General features: G+C 41.0%; 1 protein-coding gene across 1 annotated transcript; it reads right to left on the reverse strand.

Moving 5' to 3' along the window:
- Positions 1 to 27333, reverse strand: pard6b (par-6 partitioning defective 6 homolog beta (C. elegans); the record flags this gene model as incomplete). Its single annotated transcript, XM_083894749.1, has 3 exons — positions 27269 to 27333; positions 24302 to 24524; positions 1 to 941 (listed from the first exon to the last, which is right to left on the reverse strand). The coding sequence occupies exons 1-3, from the start codon at positions 27329 to 27331 to the stop codon at positions 1 to 3; spliced, it is 1227 nt and encodes a 408-aa protein (XP_083750875.1). The 5' UTR covers positions 27332 to 27333.
- Positions 27334 to 27388: the final 55 nt, after the last annotated feature.

The following is a 27388-nucleotide window of genomic DNA, read 5'->3' on the forward strand; positions in this document are numbered from 1 at the left end:
CTAAAGAGTTATCACAGTGCCGTCCTCCTCCAGGCTCCTCCTCTCCATTGCTCTGTCTGGCGACGGCGTGGTGGGAAAGTTGCTGGCGTAGCTTAGTGACCCGCTGCTGCCGCTGTCTGGCAGTGTCCCGTTGGCATTGATGGAATGAGCAGAGGCGGACATGGCGGCTGCAGTGGTGCTGCGGAGGTTGAGGTGCGGCTCATACCGAGGCACTGGTGGAAAGCTATAGTTGGAGGATGAGAGTCTGATTGACTCGGCCTCTCCTCCCACCTCAATCACCAAGTCCTCGTCGTCCTCGTCGCTCTCCAGCTCCCCGATAGGGTAGTTCTGGATGATGTGCATTGGCATGGAAGGTGTGGCGCTGGCGCCGCTATGCGATGAGTAGCCATAGTAGCTGGCTCCACTGTCTGACGAGCGCCCTGAGCTGCCAGACGCCGCCCCCCCTCCTCCACTGCGGACGACATTATTCCGCTGGTTAGCTGGCTTCACGGTGATGATAAGGTTGTGGCTGTTGGCGATCATCATGTCCGTCACCTGGTCCAGAGACTTCCCCGCCACCTCGATGCCGTTCACCTCCAGCACCTCGTCGTTGACCGCGAGAAGGCCCGTGCTCTCCGCCAGCCCGCCAGGCACCATACGAGAGATGAATATCCCTGGAACCTTCTCCAGACCCTGGGGAGTGACACGTACGCTGGAGCCATCACGGATGTAGAAGCCCAGTGGTTTCTCCTGGCCGTGCTTGTACAGGCGAACACGTCGGTGCGTTTCAGGCAGGATGTCGACGTCGATGATGGAGGACACGGGGCGAAAGTCCTTGGGCAGGCTGATGATGACTGGTGGCTTTTTCCTGTTGGCATCAGGCCGCAGCAGAACGGCAGAGAGCACCGTGTTTTTCTTCCGGGTTAGCGAGTCGGTACCAAAGGTTGAATAATCAGCTTCCTCTGCAAAAAACAACAAAAGAGAGGAAGGAGGAAAAGAGAAGAGGAAGACAAAAAGCAGGAAGAAGAAGAAGAGGAGGAGGAGAAAACAAAGGATGGTTAATTTTCCACTGATGTGAAACACGGCTCGTTACACACTGAGCTGTGATTCAGGCTGACATTCTGTTGCATCATGGTGTTTGAGGAAGACTAAATAATGCTTTGTAACGGAGCAGCTCTCTCAGCCTCAGGTGTCACCGCAGGGTGTCTGTGTTTAACGCTCACACCAGACACTGATCTCCACAGCTTCCCCTCAGGTCGTACTGACGCACAACACAGCGGCAGCCAAACACTAGACCTGTTTTCAACTCAAAGTTCTTCATCGGCACTCTGACAAACACAAATTAGTCTCCATATGCTGTGCACAGTCTCGCAGGTGCAGATGCTGCACAGGCAAGCTGACTTATAGATTGTGTCTGGTTTGTTTATGTGGATCGTTGAATCTCTGCAGAGATTTTTCTTTAAAGAATTCTGGCTCCAATGACCTAACAATTTGTTTCAAAATAGATGGATCTGTCCATTATTTTCCAGATTATTCAAATAGTTCTTTGTAGGGCAGAAACACTGATCAACATTTTCCGTCATTTTATGGACCAACAAGCACTCGAATAATTGAGAAAATACTCGACAGATGAAGGGAGAATATGAAAATAATCATTAGTTGCAGCTCCAGAGGAAATGTTCCACATTTAAGAGTATACTATTAAAGGGAATTCACCACAATGAACTCGGTGAGAGGGCTTACTATTTACTACTATATTTGATATAATCCAGTTCTAGTCAGACTACAGTGGATTTACACAAAAACAGTACAAACAATATCCAGTGTGATTCACAATGACACTCACCAGAGGGCTGGGGAGGGAAAACCTGGACCTTGACTCCAACGTAATAGTTAACCAACATAATATAAGCAGCTAAACATTAACATGACTTTCTATTTATTTTTCTTTTCACTATTGGCAGCCTGATCAAATCAAGTCTCTGATGTTATTTGTAGTTTTCTACGTCTTTTAAATATAAATCTACTGAACTTTCATTTTTACATTTTTGCATCACTTTCTGTTTTTAGATGAAAGTGATCTATAAAAAGATCTCTGGCAGTTCTACCCTGAATATATCTCTCTTTGGTATGTGTCTCTCCCTCTTCAGTGTGTGATCAAGGAAAAAATCCACTCAGGTGGCTGATAAAGAGTCCTGGCTCTCAGGTTCTGACAGGTACGCACCCCACCACCACCACTCCTCCTTCTCCTCCATCCCTGAACCCAAAACAAAGCATCAATTGTCCAGACAAAGAGCGACAGTGTCACATTTCAGTTCCCATGAGGCACGAGTCGAGTGTATACACACATTTGTTATAATGTTTGCCCTGAACTCAATGTGGGCCAAATACAGCGCGGAAATACAGCAACAGTTAGTTCTGAAGCGTCTACATTTACATTTACATTTACATTTACATTTAGGGCATTTATTAGACGCTTTTGTCCAAAGCGACTAACAATAAGTACATTTGTCACAAGAAAGAAACAAAGCAACATATCTCGGCTTCTGAAGGTTTTATGAGGTCAGAAATACCAAAACATTAGTTTAATCTCACAAGCTTTGTTCCCAATTCAAATTACATGTCCATAAATATGACCATAAAAAAGAGCAGAGAGGGCGTAGAGATTCACAACAAAAGCATGTGCACACAGACACACAAACGTCTTTATACAGCACACAGTGAAGATACTCACAGACATAATGCGTTCACTTACTTTTACCATAACAACTAAATGCCTAATCCCAACCTAAGCCTTTTTTTTTTAACTCAAAACCTACCTGTTTAAAATAGCCTATTCTTTGTAATTCCTCTCCTTGAATCCAGGTGATCCAGTCAAGGCCCCTCGTCTCCAGTGAGGGACAATCTTAACACTTGGGTATACGAAGCCATTTTGGACAATGCTATACTTCTAACCTTTGTTGGAAAGCAGTTTGAGAAAGATCCTTTTCAACATGACTGTTTCCCAGTGCACAAAGCAAGGACAAAGAAGTGGTTTGACTGGGAGTTTGATGTTTGGTGGAAGAAATAGACTGGCCCACACAGAGCCCTAACGTCAACCCCATCAAGTACCTTTGGGATGAACTGGCCTCAGTGCCTGACCTCATAAATGCCATACAGAATGAATAGACACAAACTAACAAGGAAACCTCGTGGAAAGTCTTCCAGGAAAATCGTCCAAGAAGTATGGAAGCTGTTATAGCTGCAAAAGGACCAACTCTTTATTAAAGTACTGCATATGTATTTGAATACATCATTACACTCCATGTTGGTGTTATGGTCAGGTTTCCCAATACTTTTGTCCATATAGTGTAAACGTACACAGACGCAGCTCTTGGGGTGTAGACATGCATCAAGCCCTCTACATCTCATTTCACTCTTCCATGACTTCTTTTCATCTAAACCAACCCTCTATCTCGAGTTTATGAAAAGGCCGGACATTATAATAGAGTCACAGTTGAGGAAAAAAGAAAGTGACGTCCCTGAGGGCCACACACAAACACACACGCACAGGATAAATAGAAGGACTGGCTATTTCCTACAACCTCATGATACCAAACACAACAATACTGCACAAACAGATAAAAACAGACCCACACACAGAGGAGTTCACTGATCCTGTTGGACAGTGAAGACCATGTTATAAGATTTCAGGTTAGATCAAAAGATAATGTTTCTCGCTATAGAAGGTCACCATTGAAAATGGAGCTTAGCTTTATAGCTTTTTGTTTTATATGCTGCTCTAACAGGGATTATTATTATTATTATTATCGTATCCACCGCAAAACTGGTCAACTCAATAAAGTTAATTTGACGTAATTTAATTCCTGTGACTCCGTCTGTAGATATTTGACGTATAATTACAAAACTGAAAATTAGCAAAGTATAAAATTTAATTTTTTTGCATACCCTGTGGCCCACCAGGGGGCTGCAGCCCACACTTGAATGTCAGGATTAAGAAAACACTTTTCACCAGATAATCTGACTTCAGCAGATTAACAGGACAGAGACAAGTCGAAATTCAATCTAGTCTAAAATCCATGTCTTTATGGCGTTCATAGTTTGTTGAGGAATGCAGCAGTGTAAAAACAGATTGCACAGGTTTGTGGCAGGTTTAGCTAATGATTCATTAAAATACAATCTGAGGTCAAAGGTGACAAAAGGGGATATAAAATCTGTTTTAAAGAGTATATGTATCACAACGACTGATGTTTGCACTCAACATTTATGGGCCAATTTGTTATAAAATCCATGACAGGAAGGAACTGTAACTAAACAGATTATTATTATTATTATTCCAATAATAACAAAGTGACCACACAAACAATCTTGTATCAGCTGCTTCCAGTTTGCACCACGTTACCGTTACAGGGTATTTTATTCAGTGTTTAAATAATTTATTCTACTGTATTTTTAACTACCAGTCTACCAGTTTACTTTATTTGTATCATTTTATTTACTATATTTCTACTGCTTCCATAAAATTGAGTTAACACCAAGCTCAAAGAATTTCACAACTAGTGATTACGTTGCATTGTTTCTCAGTCCATAACAATAAAGAATTATTTTTGCCAGAAAAAGCTGCCTAACACCAAACATATTCTTAAGATAACATACACTTAAGCAGGTGTAGGTTTTGTTTAATGATACAATTAGGGATGGGACGATACCACTTTTTGAGTCATTTTAGACATGAAAGAATGAGGCCGTTGAAACACTGTGCCGAGTCATTTCAAAGACATAAGTCTACAACTGTGCAATAAATATTGTTCTCCCAAATAGGACAAATAAAAAGCTCAAACATGACCCAACTAAATTGATTTAGCTGACTTTTCTTTACATGTTTACAGTCTATGCAGAGTGAAGCATGCAATATATATAGGATTATTGGATTGTATCAGATTCATACATTTTTATCTGTCCAATATCCGATCCAGTGATGGACCGATCTGTGTCCCGTTGTTCTCTCTTTGATCTGTGTTCTCGCCTCAGTCTTCACCGCTCATCACTTTACTCAAGCTCATGTAGCACAGAGTTTGGAATCATCACTGTGTTAAATTAGGACTGGTGGTAAAGGTAGCAGGTAGTAAATGTGCTAATATTTGCTGCTTACATGAGTGAAGTCTTGTGTAATCTGTAAAAATATGTCAAACATGAATGCAGTTAAAAAACAAAAATTTTGTGAAACAAAACAGCGTGTTAGTAAGCAAGTGATTTAGTGTTATCTTCCCTTACTCTTGAACAATACTACGACCCCTGGCTCACTTAAAGGTCCCATATTATACCCTATTAACCCAAGTTAAACTAGGTCCTGATGCCCTAATGAACATGTCTGTGTCATGCTTTAGTCAAAATATCATAAGGATGAAGCACAATAGCAGTTCAATAACTCTGCCAAAATAGCCTTTTTCAAAACGCTCGGTTTTGTGCCTGATCATTTACATGTGAATGAGACCCAGGTAAATACACATCCACCGCTTCCAGGGGAGTGTCGATCTAACTGTCGCCACTTATCACCTATTGTCATGCAGCGTCGCCCTGAACGCACCAGTGTAACTGCTGCTCCAACTGGTGTGTGGATCAACAACACGAAGGAGAGAACTGGAAACACGACAGAAAGGCAGCCTTTGGTTGTGAAGAAATGTAGGACAACATCTACATCTTTCTGCAGTGCTTTCAAACGCGTGCTCCTCATATCACCGATCCACACACGCCACTCGCTAACCGCAGGCACGTAACTGGTGCATTCAAGGTGTCCCTCCAGCATAGGAATTTACATACGCGATCAACAACAAAGGGCTTGTGAAGCTTGTTCGTGTAAAACACTGTGCTCCGCATTTCCTACCTCGCCTGCAGTCTCGATTTCACAGGGACAAGGGGGGGCTACGAGCTGTTAAGTACTCTGCCTGGCTGGGTGCCAACATTCACGGTGAATTGTCCGCACTGTCGTCACTTGGTCGGGAGGTGTAAACATTGCATGTTTTATCGCCTATACTTACACAAAGTGGAACCACTAAAACATGACTGAGTCTTGTTTTTTCACATTTTGGGGACTGGTATGGCCCCCTGAGTCACAAATATCAGTACTAAAAGATCAAAAAGTAGAATTTTCACAATAGGGGACCTTTAAAGCTCACAGAGTGGTCCTGTTGCACATATATGTTAGTTATGGAGGTATACTTACATACATTAACTTGGCCAAAAACCTCAGAGTTGCTGTAAACGAGCCGATAGAAATCTGTCCTTATTGAAGCTCTTGTCAGCCACGCTGTTTCAGACAGAAATCTTGCCCCGAGAAGACTATTGACCAATACCCGGAAGTGACATATTCAGCACACCCGCTCTCAGAAGCGCAGCTCCCCCCTCTGGAACGGTGGATGCACTGCATCTCATTATCAAAACATTGTTTTAACAATGTTTAAAAATAGTTTTGTCACAACTCCCCGCCACAGTCCCTTTTATGACTTTGACCCGGAATCAGACCCAGAGTCAGAAGACACTGTCGCTCGTGAAACACCTCCACAACGGACGTTATTCTTCTGTGGTTCAATGTACGCAACCGGATGTGCCCGGACTAGTGCCCGGAGCAGGAGGATCTGCTGTTCAGGAGGATCTGCTGTTCAGGAGAACTGCTGTTCACAATAAAACACAGCGTTCTCAGCAATGGCTGAACTGTTTGTTTCGAAACTTCAGGGCTTCGTAAACAAGGTAATGACGCAGATACACACTAAAAAACAGCGTTAATTGTTAATTGTCTTGCATCAATATCAAATCGAATCAGTACCTACCTTGTGAATTGGAATCAACGAAATGGAACTGCTGAACCTGAGGCAAATCCAACAAAGGCCCCAATAACAACACACAAGGAATTTTATGTCACTTTCGTGCTCAAGACATCAGTCGCCTTCTATATTTACACAAGTAATATTTGTTTCCTATGAATATTGGTCCTTAAAAGGAATTATTCACAAGGTAAACTCTTGTCATAGTTCTACACAGGTAAGGGGATGCCAGCTTTGAAACGGCACCTTTTTATTTCCCCCACACACACTGAAAGTAACCAGTGAGGAGCGAAGGAACTGAAGCAGTGGTGGAGAAAATAACAATGCATTGTCACACATGATGCACTGTCGAGTCATTGCTCTGTGTACTGTGTAACTGAACACAAACAAAAAACACACACACACGGTGACCAACTACTGCATCTCCATCCCGACATGGAAGGGATTAAGACTTATTCTACGTTAGGAGAGGAAGCTATTGTGTGAAGTAGCATGGGTTGGTTAAACACATGGTCTCCTTCAGTGATCTGTGCTTCACACACTTTGGATGTATCACACTCAAGCTGTGGACTTTGACTAGAGAAAGTGGAACGTGTAGGTATTTAGACTAGAGCACACGGCAGCTGCTCGCTCACATTATCTCTGTCCAGAACAACCAAAACAATTTATGGTTTATTTATCATTATTATATTCATGATTATTATTATAACTTTTTCTAGTATCTAGGGCTTTCCCCCACATCCTCACACTTATTGACATTATTTATTCAGGCTGCAACGAAAGATGATTTTCCATTGTTGACTAATCTGTCAATTATTTTATCAATTAATTGTTTAGTTGTTTGGTTCATTAAATATCCATAAAATGTCGAAAAAGTGTGTATCAGTGTTTCCCGAACAGTTGTTGTGTTTTGTTGTTATATGGAGCAAAGACACCTAGAAAATTGGAGAACTGAACTAAATCCAATTACTAGGCAATTCATTTAGTAATTTAATAATTAATGATTGAATGTATTGGGCCAAAATGCCAGGGCCGATTTTCTGCCCCTGTCCATAAATAACTCCCCTCAACCAAAGTTCAAACAGATTTATTTAAGTGACAGCTCGAGTAGAGCCACACCTGTTTCAGGTGACAGCAGTGTACAGACATCTTTAACAACACACCATCAATATTACACCTCTGCTAATACAGTATCACATGTACGCTCTCAGTTTTCTCGTAATGCGATGACTCTTGATGACAATAATAACACCAAGAATCCATGACTTCCTGGTGCTTGTAACAAGGGCTGCCTTCAGGGAAAGCTGACACTGTGACACAACATGATCACCATGAAGCACTGAGACAGTCACTGTACTACTACTACTAATACGAGTACTACTACTGCTGCTGCTGATGTGAGGATGAACCCAACAGTAGAATATAACAATTCATATTGAAATGAAGGTTTACTGAACGTAGCCCGCTGTCATTTACGTTTTTAGTCTCCATTGAGTTAAGTTTCACTTCACCTGCCAGTCAGTCTGCGTGAGAAGCCACGCCCACATGAAAGAACAAGATAGGGAAGGAGGAAGAGAGAGAGAATGCTCTGGTGAAAGACAGTAACAGTTTGCTGCTATGAAATGACAAGTGCATGAAGGTCAACACTGCATCGTCATTGTTACATGACATTTTTTTCATTAATAATATGATATGACAAAGTCCCTTAAATCTGTGGTTCGCAAAATGCGGGGTGCATCACCTCAGGGGGCATGGAATCACAGTGAAGGGGGTGCCCAGCTTGCAAATATACCCACACAAACAATGTCATCAAACATCTGTAAACTGGATGAAATTTGGGTAAAAACATCATCTGATCTTTGGTAACAGAAAAAATTCCCTTATTTGGAATCGGTGCCTTCATACAAAAAAATAAAACAATATCAAAAATGGTTTAATCTGCGCTAAGGGGAGGGGGTCCAAAAGAAAAAAGGCCAGGAACCGCAGGTCATCTTCACCACAAGCAGAGTTGCCGTCATGTGACACACGTCACACATCACTATAAACTATAAACAATTGTATTGCAGTTTCAGCTGATTAACAACAAACAAAAGCCTCATTGTTTTTTGTTTTATTGTCAGTGTCGTCCAATTATTACAAATTATGCTTCTACATTGTCAGTTCTCTTTACTTTCTCAGAAAATATATTATTATTGCAAGCAGTCAATACTACCAACAATTATTATGATTATTTCAAATGTCTTAAATAAAAAAATTATTGAGTTTTAATGATTTATTTGTTATAAGGTGCAAAGTAATGAATAAAAGAAAATCACATTTAAGAAGCTTAAACAATCAGAAATCTTGTTTTAATCAGGAGAAAGCTCTAAACTGATTTATTGATTATCAAAATAGTTGACAACTAATTTAGTAATTGATTAATTGTTTCAGCTCTACTTAACATAATTATTTCACGAGAACTTGGAATGATCTTCTCTGAGTTCCACCAGTATCTAAGGTCTGGTGGTGGCGAGTTCTGTGGAGATGTTTCTGCGTTTAGTAATCTCACTTCAACAGGAGTTTAGGAACAACAGGCATGTAGTGTGAAACTCAGTCTGCATTTCGTTGTCCCTTTACTGCCCTCAAACATCCACTGACTCCTGTTTGTGATTTAGCTGTGGTTGCATTTTTTAAAGAATCACAGCATTAGCAGGAAAGAACAAGTTTAAGGGAAGATGAGGGTAAAAGAGGAGAATCTGCAAGACCCAAGAGGGACAGAGAGAGAGAGGTGGAGATGCAGAAAAGACTGCGATGGAGAGTGTGTCTGTGTCAGCATAACAGAAATTGATGGAATTGCTTCACGCCGCAGTGACGAGATGCAAACGTGTGCACAGGAAAAGTGAAGAAAACTTTTTTTTAATTTGTAACCAGTTGGAAAGTGAAGCTCTCCCGCACGAAAATCCATAAAGAAAAACAGGCTGTAAAGATTAATTGATAATTAATGAGATTGGTTTGAGTATTTTCAGCTTCTCAAATGTGAATATTTTCTGGTTTCCTTGTTCCATATAACAAAGAAATCATTAAAATATATTCGATATATAATTCTGATTTGTGGACAAAATAAGACACCTGAAAACATCATAACTTTGAGATTTTGGAAAACACTGATAAACTTTTTCAACAGTTTCTGTAGGGCTGCAGTTATTTATCAATTACGGAATCAATCATCAGCTATTTTGATCATTAATTCGCATGGTTTGAGTGTTTTTTATCAATTATTAAAATAAGCTCTCTCACAAAGAAATACAATTAATCAATTTTGGTTTGTGAACAAAACAATTATGAAGTTGTTGTTTTTTTCACAGGTTCCCAATTATTGGAGAAAGTAGTCAACAGATTTATAGATCATGAAAATAATCATAATTTTCTGCTCTACAGAGGATTGCAAGCAAATCAAAGTCCTAAAAGTGTGCATGTGAACTCAATGATGGAGTGTTTTATAAAAGCAACACAAACTAAAGTTTCCATTTGCAAAGGCTGTGTAACAACGAGATAAGGTATGAGTTGGCATGTATTTTATCAGGTGAACCTTTTGGCTAAAATCAGCATTGTCCCTTGAGTGCATTCTGTTCTCTGTGCCTCATACAAGCTCACTTCAAAACCCTCCTTTTGGTTTCTCCATATTTGTTTTTGATAAATGACTTTTGCCAAGACAGAGTAATAAAGCAGGAATGATGAGCTTCATCGAGAATTTATGAGTGAGATTATACGAGGAGGCCATGTTCATGACTGGAGTCTCTTTAATTATGGATTTAATTAGTAATTCATCAAACTGTCGCCTCAGCCACATACCAAGACTGTCTGTGCAGCTGCCACCCCTCTCTCTGACACGTCACTCATGTTATTGTTAACACTAAATTGGCTGCATGTATCTTTTCTCGCTGCTCTGGTTTTTGTGCATTCTTCCCTTTTGACCTCACTCCTTCCACTTCTTTCTCCTCTTATCAGCAGAAACTAGGCACTTTTTTTTATCTGGGCTCTGCCAGGGAGGTTTGCTCACCACACCAGGAATAGTAACCCTCTGGGAATGTAGTCCTTTGAAAGTATTTCTGCATTCTGCTCTCTACCTCTCATTCCTGCTTGTTCCACATCTTTTTCCTTTACTCCACCCCTGGTTTTTATCATCTGCACAAGTCCTCACTGTGACAGGTAGACACGCACGCGCGCACGCGCACGCACACGCACACGCACACGCACACGCACACACACACACACACACACACACACACACACACACACACACACACACACACACACACACACACACACACACACTCCCCCTTGTGTATCGTTCTGTGTCAGGAACACCATGGCACCGACTGTGTGTGGTGAACATCCGGGCTTGTCATCAACAAACCTGACTTTTTCCAGAACACCACAACCTTCAGCCGCTTGTCTCTCGTGTTTTTCTTCCCGTCATCGTTGGGATGTTGTGTTCATTTTGCTTGGATAATGTTAACTCATTCACAACATTTGTTATTCATTATAAACAAATTAATCTTTAGCACTTTAGCACACATGCGTACTAACTAATATGGAACAGGTTAACATACAAAGTTAAAGGTACAGTTTGGGTTATTCTATGGCTGCAGGCGATGACAATTTTTAGAAATCAAGTCAGCTGATGGCTGATAATCGAGTTTCGATATGAGGTATGAAGCAGGTATTAAGTTGTTCCAAAATAAATTGCGTAACTTTGATATCAGTAACCAGTTACTGAACAATACTAACACTCTGTCTCTCCAATCTAAATTTTATAACTACACTGCAGGGCAAATCACATGGGTATTTTCAACAAAATATCATACACTTAATGTTAAATATTTAAAAAATATCGGGGCAGGGATAATTTACATGATTAATTGATTATTTTGATAATGGATTATTCAGTTTTAGTGTTCTCTAAGGAATTAAATAAATCATTACACACAAATTAATTTGGTTTGTACGGAGCCCCTAAAGGGACAAGAAAAAAAAAAAAAAAAAAAACGTTTCAGGTGCTCACCCGATACGATCAGGTGCTCACCCGATACGATCAGGTGCTCACCCGATACTTTCAGGTGCTCACCCGATACTTTCAGGTGCTCACCCGATACTTTCAGGTGCTCACCCGATACTTTCAGGTGCTCACCCGATACTTTCAGGTGCTCACCCGATACGATCAGGTGCTCACCCGATACTTTCAGGTGCTCACCCGATACTTTCAGGTGCTCACCCGATACGATCAGGTGCTCACCCGATACGATCAGGTGCTCACCCGATACTTTCAGTGCTCACCCGATACGATCAGGTGCTCACCCGATACTTTCAGGTGCTCACCCGATACTTTCAGGTGCTCACCCGATTGTATCAGGTGCTCACCTGATACGATCGGGTGCTCACCTGATACGATCGGGTGCTCACCTGATACGATCGGGTGCTCACCTGATACGATCGGGTGAGCACCTGATCGTGTTAGAGGCTAAGCTAAGCTAACCAACTATGTGTGTGCGTGCGTGTGACGTCAGTGAGTGAAACACTGTCATTTTCACACAGAAACACAAACCGAAATGAATGCAGTGGATGATCTCACGGACATCATGCCCGCATGAAACTACTTTCTGATGAGCACGAGAAAGTATTGTTAACAACGCCAATCCGGCAGTTCCCTGAACCGCAGTAAAGGGACCGCTAACTCCTTAGCTTGGGTTAGCTCGTTCGGCAACAACACAACAACTGCGGGACTCCATCTGCGTTGAACACAGCACTTTATTTCATTACAGCAGGGTGATGCACAGCCTCTCTGGGTAAAATGAGTCTCTCTCGTAAAGGGGAGAACATAACAAAGCAACATTATGAAGCGTGACAGTCTCTCGCTGCGGCTCTCCAACATAAACAACCACACGGCGCACACACACTTCCTGTTTCACTCACTGACGTCACACACACGTACACACATAGTTAGCTTAGCTTAGCCTCTAACAGTATCAGGTGAGCACCTGAAAGTATCGGGTGAGCACCTGATCGTATCGGGTGAGCACCTGATCGTATCGGGTGAGCACCTGAAAGTATCGGGTGAGCACCTGATCGTATCGGGTGAGCACCTGAAAGTATCGGGTGAGCACCTGAAAGTATCGGGTGAGCACCTGATCGTATCGGGTGAGCACCTGATCGTATCGGGTGAGCACCTGATCGTATCGGGTGAGCACCTGAAAGTATCGGGTGAGCACCTGAAAGTATCGGGTGAGCATCTGATCGTATCGGGTGAGCACCTGATCGTATCGGGTGAGCACCTGAAAGTATCGGGTGAGCACCTGAAAGTATCGGGTGAGCACCCGATCGTATCGGGTGAGCACCCGATCGTATCGGGTGAGCACCTGAAAGTATCGGGTGAGCACCTGAAAGTATCGGGTGAGCACCTGAAAGTATCGGGTGAGCACCTGAAAGTATCGGGTGAGCACCTGATCGTATCGGGTGAGCACCTGAAAGTATCGGGTGAGCACCTGAAAGTATCGGGTGAGCACCTGAAAGTATCAGGTGAGCACCTGAAAGTATCAGGTGAGCACCTGATCGTATCAGGTGAGCACCTGAAACGTTTTTTTTTTTTGTTTTTTTTTCTTGTCCCTTTAGGGGCTCCGTAGGTTTGTGAATGAAACAAGCCATTTGTAAAACACTGATCATCGTGTTCAGGTTTGACAAACATTGATCAACTTTTTCAAACGATTACTCTTTTAATGGTGTAAATAATCGACAGATTAATAAATTATAAAAAAATAATTGTTAGTTGCAGCTCTAATGTTAAGGTCATAGACAGATGACTAAAGTTATCAGTCCTGGCAAGCTGCTTCTCAGAATGTGGGGTGATGTACGGCTATTACCGCTGTTCTCCTCAGTACTGACTGAGCTTCAGTACATTCTTCAAACAACTCATCACCGAGAGATTTCTTCACCAGTTTCCAAAACCTTGGTAACAGAAACCTCCTGAACAGATGTAGGTTCAAGTACATGACGGAGGTGGAGTCTGGGGTGTGGTTGTTAATATCTGGTTCTGATAAACCAAACCTTCTAAACTGCACTGCTATATAACCTCCAGGGGAAGACAATAGGAAGAGGGGAAGGAGCAGCAAAGTGGGGAGAGGGAACACAAGTCTGTCACTCATGAGTCTGAGTCAGGGATTTGGTTCTGGAATGGCCACCTGCAGTCAGATAGAGCCAGTGAGGCAACTTCCTTGTTGCCTTTGTTCAATTTAACCTGAATGCAGCAGAATGTGAAGCAATTCAATTAAAACATCAACACTCAATTTACAGAAGGTGTGTTGTAGAGTCTACAACTACAAATAATTGTTGGATAATACCCAGCGACATCAGCTGTATCAGTATTAACATTACAAAACAGAAGAAGAAGAGAAGTCTAAATTTAAGTGTTTGCCATTAGAATCAGCTGCTACACACTGGCCCTTTACAGTTTTGATTGTATCTTGTGTTAATACTCACATTTTGAACATATTCCAGAGTAAATACTGATGTGAAGCCGATTTACAAAAAACTAATTTATATAACACTAATCACAATATATGTCAGGAAAACAGTAATTTAATGTTTTTCCCCCAAATCTTTCAGCCCCACTGTTAAAAACAACACATTATTAAAGGCCAAATCAGCTTTAATGAGGTTAAATTACATGATAAACGCAGTATAAATTTAGCTGATAAAACTTTTAATTGTTGAGTCAAATGCATAACTCAGAATTTGACACGGGGTCAATCAATTATAGGCTTTGTCGGATATTGGGGGCTGTTATTGGGCATTTTGAAAATTGTCGGTGTCTGCCTTTTATTGTAACGATCATTAATATTATTACCGAAGCTCTGCTGCCGTCTCTTTCTCTGGGACATTTGCTTGTTACCCGCTGCTTCAACTGACAGCGAGTCACTTACTACGTTGTACCATAAGGTTGTAGCATTATTTATTGCATATTACATATAATAATTGGTATCAACATTGGCCTAGAAAACCAGAATCAGTCGACCCCATAATCACTTCCACTGGGAGAACTCTGGACTGAAAACAACCTTTTAAAAACATTTTTGGAAATCTTTATATGTAGAGAGCATCAGGGGCTAAACGGTTGCAGCAGTTAAGCAACAGTGTTTGGGAGTAGCGTGTCAGAGCCTGCTGGCCTCCTGGTTTGTAGCTAGCCAAGATAAATAAGCTGGAATGGCAGACTGAAAAAAAATCACAGATAAGTATATCACTAATCAGACATTCTATCAATATCTCTCTGCAGCACACGGCCCGAGGCCAGAAAAAGAAACAAGGTGTTTGTTTTTGATTAAATGTAAGCAAGAAATACTGTTTTCAAGTCAAAACAAAAATATATTACACAACCTAACTCTTTTAATCTATCATTAAGAAAGGTTGTTATCAAAGTGTGAAAGGAAACCAACTGTAACCAACCATGATTTTCACACACTTAACTCTTTGAAACCAGTCAAAATGCACCAACATGGCTACAAACAAGGGTCTAACTCTGAGAGTTTCCTCAACAACAACAAGATATCAGCTGATATTTATGACATGCTTTCGAGTTTCGAGGTGGCAAAAGGCATTTCCTTCACTCCCCTGTATTCAATCACTCACTTTCTCTAACTGATGAATTCTGACAAAGCAGCAGAGGCAGGGCAGAGGCCCCGTTCAGACCTGGCATTACCATCCGCAATGATCCGAGTGCAAAACAGTCGGTAGCAGTGTTTACACTTGACATATAACTGTATTCATCTCCTGTGACCACATGTGATGGTATCTCACTTCCCCTGCACTGTATGCAAATACACACACAGACATCATGTCTGTTCAATATTATGTTTTTAACCCGTTTGACTGGACAGATAGATACTATTATTCGGTATTGTGTTCAGACCTGTAGTTAGCACAGACCAGGTGTGAACAGGGGGCCAGAGAGCCTGGACAACCACCATGTTCTCCATGCTCTAAACTGACCTTCCTCCTTTTTGTTTCAGCCGGCATTAGGTATTAATGAGCCTCACTTCGAAGGAGGTGATGTTTTCATCGGCGTGGGTTTACAAGCAAGTTTGTCCTTCTGTTAGCAACTTCTATAGTTATTGACAGATCAATCTACTGCTGCTTTATCCTCCACATGAGGGCTGTGGGGCCACAGGAGCCAATCCCAGCTGACATAGGGTCAAAGGTGAGGTCAAAGCCTGGACAGATCACCAGTCCATTGTCGGGTCAACACAGACGAACAACCATTCACTTTTCATTAAAATTTGGTAAGAATCTAAACTGATGAGGTCACCAAAAATTATCAAATGTTTTTAGAAACCTCTTCTCCTTATAACAAATTGCAGAAAGAAAATTTGCACAAACACACTTTGTATTACCATAATTACATGACGGTTTGCGCCCTTCGGAAAAATGTTGATGGTTTCTGAAAGCTGAGAAGTTGCACATCAAAGCCGACATTAATTTCAATCGCACAGGTGAATCAGCATCAAAATATTATTTGAAATATGTTTTATACTGTTCAAATTTCAAACTTAACATGCAAATGTGGTTTTCTCAATAAAACTTTGTTTTTCTTCATTTTAAATTGTTAATACACTATTTTAACATGCAGTAAATTGACAGTTGTTCTAGAAAATGGGCAAAAGCACTTACTCACGGGACATTTTATGACACTTTTATGGTTAAAGTAAGCACAAAAAAGATGTTACAGGGTTAAAGAGGTGTGTATATCTCATCTAGACCAGGATGAACTTTGTCATGCAAGTTCTACAAACATCCAGAGGATTAAAACGTAAAAATGTCAGGTGCCGATGTGTAAAGTGCAGGTGACAAAGTGTTGAAGCGTTGGTGGAGGTCTGTGCTCTCCAACTAATGTGGTTTTAAATTTTCTGTCACTCTCCATTTCCTTTTTTCAACTTCACCTTCTTTCCTCTGTCCTTCTATAGCACTTGCTGACCGAGTGCAGATCTAGAGTCCAGTCTGGCCTGTTGTCCTGTCTAATCTGGCCAGCAGACGTGATCAGAGGCTGGCCACATTCCACCCAAAATGCTCCCTCCCTCTCTCCCTCTCTCCCTCCATCTCTTTATCTCTCTCACTCTCTTCCTCCCTCCCCAGCTTGGGCCTCATTCTGCATTCCTCCCTCACTAATGCTATTCCTACTATCCTCTCTCTCTCTCACTCTCTTTCTCTCTCTCTTTCTCTCTCTCTAGTTGCATTCCTATCACACTTACGCTCTTACACACTTATACATTACTCTCGTCTTTAATATGTGTTTACTTTTGTTCAGGGGCTGCAGATCCTTCAAACAACACCGTTTTCATTACACACTCATGACACTCTATGTTGCTAGTATGCACCTACATACAGTACGTCTCCACTTCATGAGTCACAACTTAGCAATGGCGACGGTTGATAAGTGTGGTCACTGTCAGCACTGACCAAAGATCCAGCTTCACGCTCGTTCTCACTGAAAACATTGTGGGGACACAAGGAAAAACAAACCTAATATAAAATCTAGGTGTATTTCACTGTTTGGTAAGTTTGTGTCACTGTAGAAAATCTGAACATAGGATTTCAACACCGTCACAACACAAGTCACAAAACAACATACTGTATGTGATCTCACAGGAGGAGGCAGCAGGGGACCAACAACAAGCTGTGTGTAGTGATGTAAAATTGTTGATTTTCTCTGTGGACTAGTGATGGGTCGGTTGCGAACGAGAGCCGGATTAGAGCTGGCTCTTGGAAGTGAACGACAGGAGCCGGCCCGTGATCGAGAGAGATTTTTTTTTGTATTGTCTTTTAAAGCCGCACATGAACAAGATGTGTCACAGCGTATGTGTGATTACAGTGAGCAGGAGGGAGGAGGGGAGGGGTTACAGCCACAACAGCACAGTGAGCAGCACACGAACAGGGGGGAGAGAGACGAGAGCGAGAGGAGAGAGCGCGAGATACGAAGTTGAGTGACAGGAAAGTAAAGTTTGGACACATTTTAACATGTTAGACTTGTCAAAGGCAGAATGTACGGAGTGTGAAAAGTAAACATTTCTTATAGAGCAAACAACCACAAACAACCTGCACAGGCACATGATAACTGTTCATCCAACAGTGAAATTAGTGGAGAAAAGACCAGCAAGGAAGGCTGCTATGAATGAAGTTGCTAGTATGTCTTCTGCAACTGTTGCTGCTCCTACTATGTCTACATCGTCAGCCAGTATACCACCACAACCACCTAGACCTACATCCCACCTGCACATTTAGAAACTAGAAAAGCACTCGCAGAGCGCAGACCTCCACCAAGTCAGCTAGTCCTGGAGCACAGGACAGATAGTCACTGGACTGAAATACAGCGGCAGGGTTTGTAATGCCACTCGCGATCGTCATTGCCGTCTCGCTACATACACCGGACTCCTCTGTTAAATATTGAGACTTCAGACATTTTCCTGGTAATTGTTGGAGATTAACCCACGTTTTTAGGATTGTTATGTCTTTTTAACTGATCTACAGTTCAGCATTGTTCGGCTTGATTCTTGTGTTGGACGTCTCTTCCTGACAGAACTCCAATCAGTGGCGGGCAGTCTAGCGACGTCACGCATAGTATTGCCTCAGCTTGAATGGAACCTCGCCAGAGCAGGTAGTAAAAAAAAAGTACAAGGTACCAGGTACTATGCTTGTGGAAATGCACCATATCTTCAATGAGCAGTGAAGTATAGGCTGTCTTGATTAGAGTGAAAAACTAATGATTAGCCATGGTCCAAAAAATTTACAGAAAACGTAGAAATATATTGACAAGTGTTTCCCAAACCTTGAAATGTTCCCAAATGTTTTGTTTTTTTCCACAAACCAAAATTATTATTATTATTATATTATTACCATTTTAATTATTTCCTCTTGTTATATAGATGTGGATATGGCACTTAATTAAGTTAGTGGGTTATTGGGGTTAGGGTAAGCGTTAATCCCCTAACCTCTGATAGCAAGATGAAGTGGTGAACATTCCTAAGGTGTCATAGACCTGTTGAAAACCACTCGAGGAAAAACCTTGAACTCTCCCTTTATTAATGGACTTTGTACAACTCTGTGCTGCTGTTATCCAGCTCCACTGCTTGCTTTGCAGGGTGGGTAGAGTTTGTCTATGTACATTTCCTTTTCTGTGGCTGTATGACTCACGCACTGGTGACTAATTACAAAGACAGTCCCTGCTGGGATATGCAAATATACAAGCATTCCTGGCCCCTCACTGTACCTTTCCCCACCACTGAACCGGTACTCATAAAAAAAGCTGATACTGACACACAAACTTGGAAGTCAGCTGGGAGTGAGTCATATGTGTGCAATCTCAAAATAAAATTAAAAAAAATAACAGATACAGGTAAACTTAATGGAATCACCTGCTCTGAGCCATGTGTACAGCCAAACACATACACGGTTGTGTCCAACAGTTTCCCCCAATGTCACTTCTGTTTGTGTCAGAAACTTCAACATTTCCTCTGAATGGGTTTTCAATGTTGACTTATGTATTCTACGTGTGTGTGCATATATGTTTGTGTGAATGTATTGTTTTTGTTTTATTTTAAAATGTTAAGATTTGTGGGTATTTGTATATATATCATGTCATTTGTTGTCATCATTTTATTTTGAATTTTTATTTACAAGAGACGGATATGCAGAAATGTATAGACATAATACTATAGGAGCATAGGAAATATGTCTCTTTTTGTCTTGATTTATACCTGTAAATAAAACATGTGCCAATCTTAACTTCCCAATTTATTTCTTATAAATGCGTTCTATTTATTGAAATTGTTAAAGCGGACCTAGACCGGAAGTTCCAATTAACGCTTTTTTAGTTTTTTAGCGTGTATCTGCATCATTACCTTGTTTAAGAAGCCCTGAAGGTTCTAAACAAACAGTTCAGCCACTGCTGAGAACGCTGTGTTTTATTGTAATCTCGGGCTCAGCAAGATCTCTAAAAAAACCTGGTCCGGTTACGTAAACACCGGTTCTCCTGAACAGCAGATCCTCCTGCTCCGGGCACTAGTCCAGGCACATCGGTTGCGTACATTGAACCACAGAAGAAGAATAGCGTCCGTTGTGGAGGTGTTTCACGAGCGACAGTGTCTTCTGACTCTGGGTCTGACTCCGGGTCAAAGTTATAAAAGGGACTGCGGCTGGGAGTCGTGAAGAAGCTATTTTTAAAAATTGTTAAAACAATGTTTTGATAATGAGTAGCAGTGCATCCACCGTTCCAGAGGGGGGAGCTGTGCTTCTGAGAGGGGGTGTGCTGAATATGTCACTTGCGGGTACTGGGTGAGAGAGTTGAGTCTCAAATCTCGCGGCTGGGAAACACCGTCAGAAAAGAGGATTTCTATCGGCTCGTTTACAGCGACTAAGAGGTTTATGACCATAAAAACAAGTTAATGTATGCAAGTAGACCTCCAACTAACATATATGTGCAACAGGACCACTCTATGTGAGCTTTAACATACTGGTTTTTTTACATTATACAGTATGGTCAATACTTGGGCTGAACGATTTTGTATAAATATATCATTTGTGCAGATCTGTGCGAAAAAAGATGTTCTCCTCAGTCTAAATTTATATTGTGACACATTTTGTCTTTAACAAATATTGCACCACCTGTGAGTTGCAGTAGGTTGTATAGGGATTTCACAAAAAATTTGGACTCATTGTTCAGGCCCAGTCAATAATATCTCTGTTCATACTTATATATACATATATATGATATTAATATCTAAATGTGATTAGAATATGCAGGGGAGATGCACAGCAGTGCAAAACAATGGAGACACCAAGCAAGTGTTAATTAAAGTTAAGCAATTTTTTGTATGACTTGCGATATTAAACTGTTATATTTTACCAGATTGGAGGGGGAAAAAATTAATCTGGCCAAATGTATCAACCAAAAAAATATAAATCATATTATGTAATTGTTATTCTGAATAACATTACTGCTGCTCAATGAACAGTTTTGTCTTTCACAGCTTATGCTAATGACGACTATGTTCTCAAGTTACGCTGAGCTCAGCAGGAACAGCGTGAACCAGGAAGTAGCTATTAGCAACTTCCAGTAAATCATCACCTGCTGCATGGATTTATGTAGATTATATTGTTTCTACTTCTGGAAAAAATAATGTGTTTGCTGTGTATGACAAATACACATTATAATATCACACATGCAGCGAAATGAAGCTGCACAGTGCAGAGTCACAGGCACACACACACAGCAGCACTAGTGCTTTCAAGACTCCCAGCATGCATTGCAGCTCTCATCATCGGCCTTAAAGAGACTTCAGCACTGTTAATCCGCCTATGAACGAGACTCTTCAGTGCCACCATGACAACCAGTAAACAGTGGACAACTCCATAGTCATTAACAGTGTATCAGTTGAGTTGTACTTATGTGCGTGTGTGTGTGCATGTGTAAGAAATGTTTAGAAATGACTGTTTCTTCAGCAATGAACAACGAGACATGAACGACAATGTGGCCATTATTCAAGACCCAGACCACAACAATACAACAACAGACACTCGCAGCTGAACATGTGCCTCTGTCAGTCCACCAGGCACAGTGACGAATGTTCACACCCACAGAGCGACTACCCTCGGACAAATAACCTCACAATGCGCATGGATTAACTGTCACCATGTCACTGAAACCATCTGTAAGACATAATGTTTTTACATGCTTTTTACTCACTTCTCCATGAAGGTCTGATCCTAATTCTAAAAAATTACAGGACGCTACATCTTCAGTTTATCATCAAAACAAACTAGACTTTTATCCGAGTGAATGAAATGTTGAAAATGAATATCATTCACCTCATCCTTCACTTCCAAGTGTATTGGAGAACCTTTAGCAGTCGGGGCTGGGAGATAAATCTATTTTATTGATTAATTCCCATTTGTAGCTTAGGGAGGATATGTTTTCTCTTTTACTTGCACCTCTGATGTTTCCCTTGGGACTCCCATCGTTAAGATAAGATGCCTGGAAGTTGGTACATTGTGGGATTTTTTGGTTGATCTTGTGATGTTTCCCATCAAAGTCAAAGAAAAGTGGTGAGGAAGGATGTAAAGCTTTGGGCGATACACTCTCATTTATCAAACGTGTGCACTCTTAAAAAAAAATTAGTGTACAGTACACTCATTTCCACATGAAGATCGACATTTATCAATATGGACATTAGCATAAGGTACGATCAAATCTCATGCCAGCTCAGATCAGGTGAACTCAAGTTTGAAATTACTGTGGACTGGCAGTGCAGTGTGCAACTGTGCGATTCCCAGACTTAAAGAAAAATTAGATATTGCATGGAAAATTTTTGAATTTTGTTATTGCTACAAATAATGATGATTGTAACCATAATAATAATCTACAGCCATATACAACATTTAAAAATATGTATCTAAAGGTGAAGGATTAGGACTAGGTGACATTAACAGTTTACATTCATTCAGTGCGCAATTACGCACGTAACAGTGGAGCTGCTGAAGGGTATAGGGCTGCGACTGTGATCGGGGGGGAGAAACCTGCTGTAAACACTTGAGAAGATGTGTGGCAGGTTCCTCTGCACTCGCACAAACTCAGCGGTCAGGAGCTTGAACCAGTGGTCAAGCTGCACAAGATGTAAGTCAGTGTGACCCTCCACTACTACCTTTCCCCCTATACTGCTGATAAGAAAAACCAGTTTAGCGTCACCTTCCTTTTGGTGAGGGGGTCATTTGAGCAGGTACCGCTACAAAAACAACAACCACAAACATGGTGACCACAAACCAATTATGACAAAAAACAAGTTTAACGTGGCACCGTCATTTGATATTCTGTCCGTCTGCCGTCATGTCCCTGAGACAGCACAATTTACATTTTCCAGATAAATAAGCTCTTAAGTGTTAAGCATGTTTGGAGCAGGTGCAGGCCTGGACGACATTCTTCACTTGGCGCCATTAACTCACAATAAAGCCATCACGAGAGCTAATAACTGCAGCTATATAATAAATGATCTAAGATGCCAATCTGCTGAATCTGCACACTGTAAAGCCTTTTAAGCTGGGACCAAATGGTGCTTAAATTAACCGTTAACTATCTTGATAATCAAGCTTCTTAGATCTGAATATTATCTGGTTTCTTTGCTCCTCACAACAAAGGTGGTCCCATGCAGCGCTACACAGTGACCCCACTAATCTCCTCCTGACAAAGTGGCTTAACTTCTATAGGGTCATATGGGACAGCAAAAGCAGCTTAAACACAACAGAGCGAGTGTGCGCGCGCTGGCCCCCCCCCGGGGGGGGGGGGGGGGGGGGGGGTTATTCCTACCAGCACTCAACAGGTCACATTGTGCTGCTCATTAGTTTGGATGCACTTCAAAAATAACTTTTAAAAGAAATAGACAAAAAACTAAAACAAAAAAAGGCAGCTTCAGTTTGATGTGTGTCATCTGACTGACAAAAAACAGGCTTATGCAACCACTTAGCATGTGCAAATACTAGCAAAGCCAATAAAGCAACCAAAACAATGACTCCCAGACTCTGCAGAGATAAAGCAACAGCCAAGGACACCGTGTACTACCACAGCAGGACGATCACTACAGTAATGACTGGTCATAGAAAGTCGGCTACATCAGGAGTATATTGTTTGTGTTAAATGTGAAACCCACATTTCAGTCCGCAGACACAGCAAAAAAAGAAAGAAAAAAAGACACTCCTGTGTGCAACAGTAGAACATTGACTCTCCACCTGAATTAACTTTCTAATTAATTTCTTATTAAAAGTATTTATTTTAGGTGCAAGTAAAAACGAATTTGTCAACAAGAACTCTGGCCTTCAATAGTACAGATTGAAGGTTTTTTTTTTTTTTTTCTCCCACATAAGGAGCCCAAACGCCCGCGGGAAGCGAGTGAAATTCGCGTTAAAAAGCGCCAGAGACAAGAGACGCTGGATGCTCTCCTGAGCAGATAGTCAGTGCACTGTGCATCAGCTTGAGACACAGACACTCTTGAAACATGGCTGCCAGTAGAGTCACACGGAAAAACTAATTATAGCCATTTAACAAAAGGCTCACCTAATTAATAAAATCTAAAGGGGGTATTTTTCAAACTTAAAGTTTACAGTCATGTTGGAGGGGCGTGCTCAGCACTGTTGACAATGTGCCTCAGTAAAAAACACTTAAAGAAAAACCTGAATTATCACTTAAACTACATGGGACATAAGTAAAGACACTCAGAAGCGTGTTTGTTAGATGAGGTAAAAAGTAAACAAAAAAACAACAACATGCTGCCTTAAGGTCGACATGGTCCTATCGCAATATGTTATACTATTATATACCTAATAAATTCACAGAATACTGTGTTGTTCAAGAGCTCATCCAATCCTTTTAAGCAACTAAAACATGAATGAAAACAGCAACTCTTTGCTCAAACACTTCATCCTCCTGTTCTTACCTTTCCTCTGCAGGAACAGCCTGAGCAGAGGGCTGGCGGTGGAGATGGCCTTGTGGTAGTTGTCGTCATTGTTGATGGGCAGCAGGTCGCCGTGTATGTCAGCGTAACCCACCAATAGCTCCACATTTGGGATGCGGTGAACGTGCTGCAGGAGGCCGTAAAACTCATCAAATCGGCCCGGCTTTGACCGATCCAGAGAGAAGCGACGAAACTCTGCACCAAACTGGGATGGAACAGGAAAAGATGATTCACTTGAGAGCATGCACGCAAACAGGCTAAATGCAAAGATTTAAACACTTTGTCACCTGTGTTTTACAAACCAGGACCAGACATTCTGGAAATGTAAAACTTTGCCTGCTTAAAGCGATAACCTAAATCTTACATAAGCATGACAAAATTCAGTATAAGATCTCGCTGAGATATAAACGTCCTAGAAATCCTAATGAAATGTAGTTTGCTGGTAGAGTGTCTGATCCTGTATACACATACCAAATGTTGTTCCGATTTGCTGAATTTAGACAAGAGATATGATGTTTGGCCTCATGGATCTCAAACTGTGGTGGTACATGTATATATACATGCCTTTGCAACACCGCTGGAATATGGGTTCTGTCCAGGTTCTCCAGCTTAATCACACAGTCCAAAGACATGTAGATTAGGAGATTAGGTTAATTAGACACTCTAAATTGTAAAATGGACTGGAGAACTGTCCAGGATGTACCCCACCATCCACTCTACGTCAGCTGGGATTGGCTCCATTACGACCCTCATGTGGAGAATAAAGCAAGTTCCAATTGCATATAACTTGATATATCATGAGATTTGAGGCTGTGACTCACATCTAGTGATGTCTATTTGATATACAGGTATATACCAACACCATTCTTTGAAAGCACTCAAGCAATGCTACTATGCTACCAGTAAGCTCTAGCACATGTGCTCAATCACTAATGTAGACTAAGTGACATGTGTGTCTGTCTGTCTCTGTGTGTGTGTGTGTGTGTGTGTGTGTGTGTGTGTGTGTGTGTGTGTGTGTGTGTGTGTGTGTGTGTGTGTGTGTGTGTGTGTGTGTGTGTGTGTGTGTGTGTGTAAACAAAGCTGTGGAACCAAGCTTCTGTCTGAATTTTCAGCTCGGGATTGTAGCAAGAGAAATATTACCACGAAATACATTGCTGGCTTCTTCTGAGTAATGCTAAAACCAGTGGTGATCTGGCTGCTAAGAATGCCTGATATCTGAAACAATGTCACATTGGTGGTGTTGATGGTAAATGTGCCAAGTGTTGTGGTTACTGTTGCTCAGCACCAACAAAAGAAGATCTGCCAACATTGGACACTGGTCAGATTATGATTTAGATAAGTCAGGGAGCAGAACTGCTCAGAGGACTGTGTCCAGAGGCCACAAGAAGACAAAAACTAATAGGTGACCTTGGACTGGAGCGGCACAAAGTAAAGTAATACAAAAATTAAGGTCACTAAGTTTTGGACTGTGGACCCAGATGCTGTCCGATCTGGATATATGATCGTTGATATTTTCCAGGTTTTGATAGAGTTTAGTTCTAGTGTTCAGCAGCATATTTTACCCATAATTTTTACAACCTGCTAAAAGGTTACACTCAGGATATTTACATAATATGTTCCCAACTGTAGCAATAGTACAGTGGTTTTGGTCAATATTGAACCGATATTACTTAATTTCACTTCAGTATTTATCAATGTTATATTTTCACAGTTATCAGAGTAATTCTGTGAATTGCAATTATTTTTGGTTTACTTTGTACTACACTCAATTTCTGCCACATAAAATCTGCTCTGATCTGATCAGAGAGGATCTTTAAATAACATTTTTGTCCCGATAATACTGTGAATCACAATTAGTTTGGTCAAAATATAGACGGTATGAAATAAGTATTTGTTTATCTCACTGTAATATTCATCAAGTCACATGTTTTTCTCCATACTTGAGGGTAGATTATATTTAACTTTTGCCATGAAACCACAGTGAATGTTTCCCACTTTCCATCATATCTTTTAGAACGATCACAATGATTGTGTGAATTTGAACCAAACATTTTTGGTTGAGCCATGAAAACGATTTAAAGGAGTGGATTATCTACATAATTACAGGAAGTAGACTCAATTTCTTCTACCCATAAAACTACTGAATGTAACAGAGAGGACCTTTACATAATTTTATTTTAAAACTGTTGCAGTAATATTGTGTTTTGCAATTATCTTGGTCAAAATTGAGATGTTTGACTGTAATAGTCTTCCAAGTAAATATGAATCACAAGTCTTTCTACAAAAGTATGGGTAGTTTTTATTCAGCTTCGACCAGAAGTACTTTCCATATATTTTCTGAATTATCACAATAATATTGTGAATCACAATTATTTTGGACTTAAGTCACATGTTTTTGTACATAAATATGGGTCATTTATGTTAAACAACGGCAATGTTGTACTTTCCATAATATGTTGTGATTTTTTAAATATTTTTTTTAGCAGTTTATCTTCATAAATAGAGGTACATTCAATGTCTGCCACATAAAAACTACAACTATACAACATCGTGAATCACAATTATTTTGGACGGTATTATATCATTTGGTAAAAGTGGCAGAAGAAACCGTGACAGGTGACAATGACTCACCTGAACCGTCAGATAACAATAACCTCCACCTTCAAACTTTCAGCAGCAAACTAACTATCAAATGTATCCAAAACTACGACCGTGTCAACGCCAAACTTATAATAATCACGTAATATGGCGAGCTAGCAGTGAGCTAGCAGCGTAACAAACACCTGTGTTAGTGTATCTAGGTAATTTATGTGACATCATCGTATCAGGCTACTTAGCAGGCTAATTTAGCCTTTAAAAAAACAGCTAACGGTCACAACTGGGAGAAAAGAGGATATAAAGTGACAAAAATAAGTACTGATATATATATTTATATATTTATATATGCACCTTGCTCTTCACCTCCACGGCACTCAGTGAACGGTTGCTCGGCACTCGGAGGTTCTTGTTCATGGTTCGCTAACAGCGGGACCGCCACCGAAGCTCTGCCACCGAAGCTCTGCCACCGGA

The sequence above is a fragment of the Microchirus variegatus genome (assembly GCF_963457635.1).
Source record: "Microchirus variegatus genome assembly, chromosome: 9".
NCBI lineage: Eukaryota > Metazoa > Chordata > Actinopteri > Pleuronectiformes > Soleidae > Microchirus > Microchirus variegatus.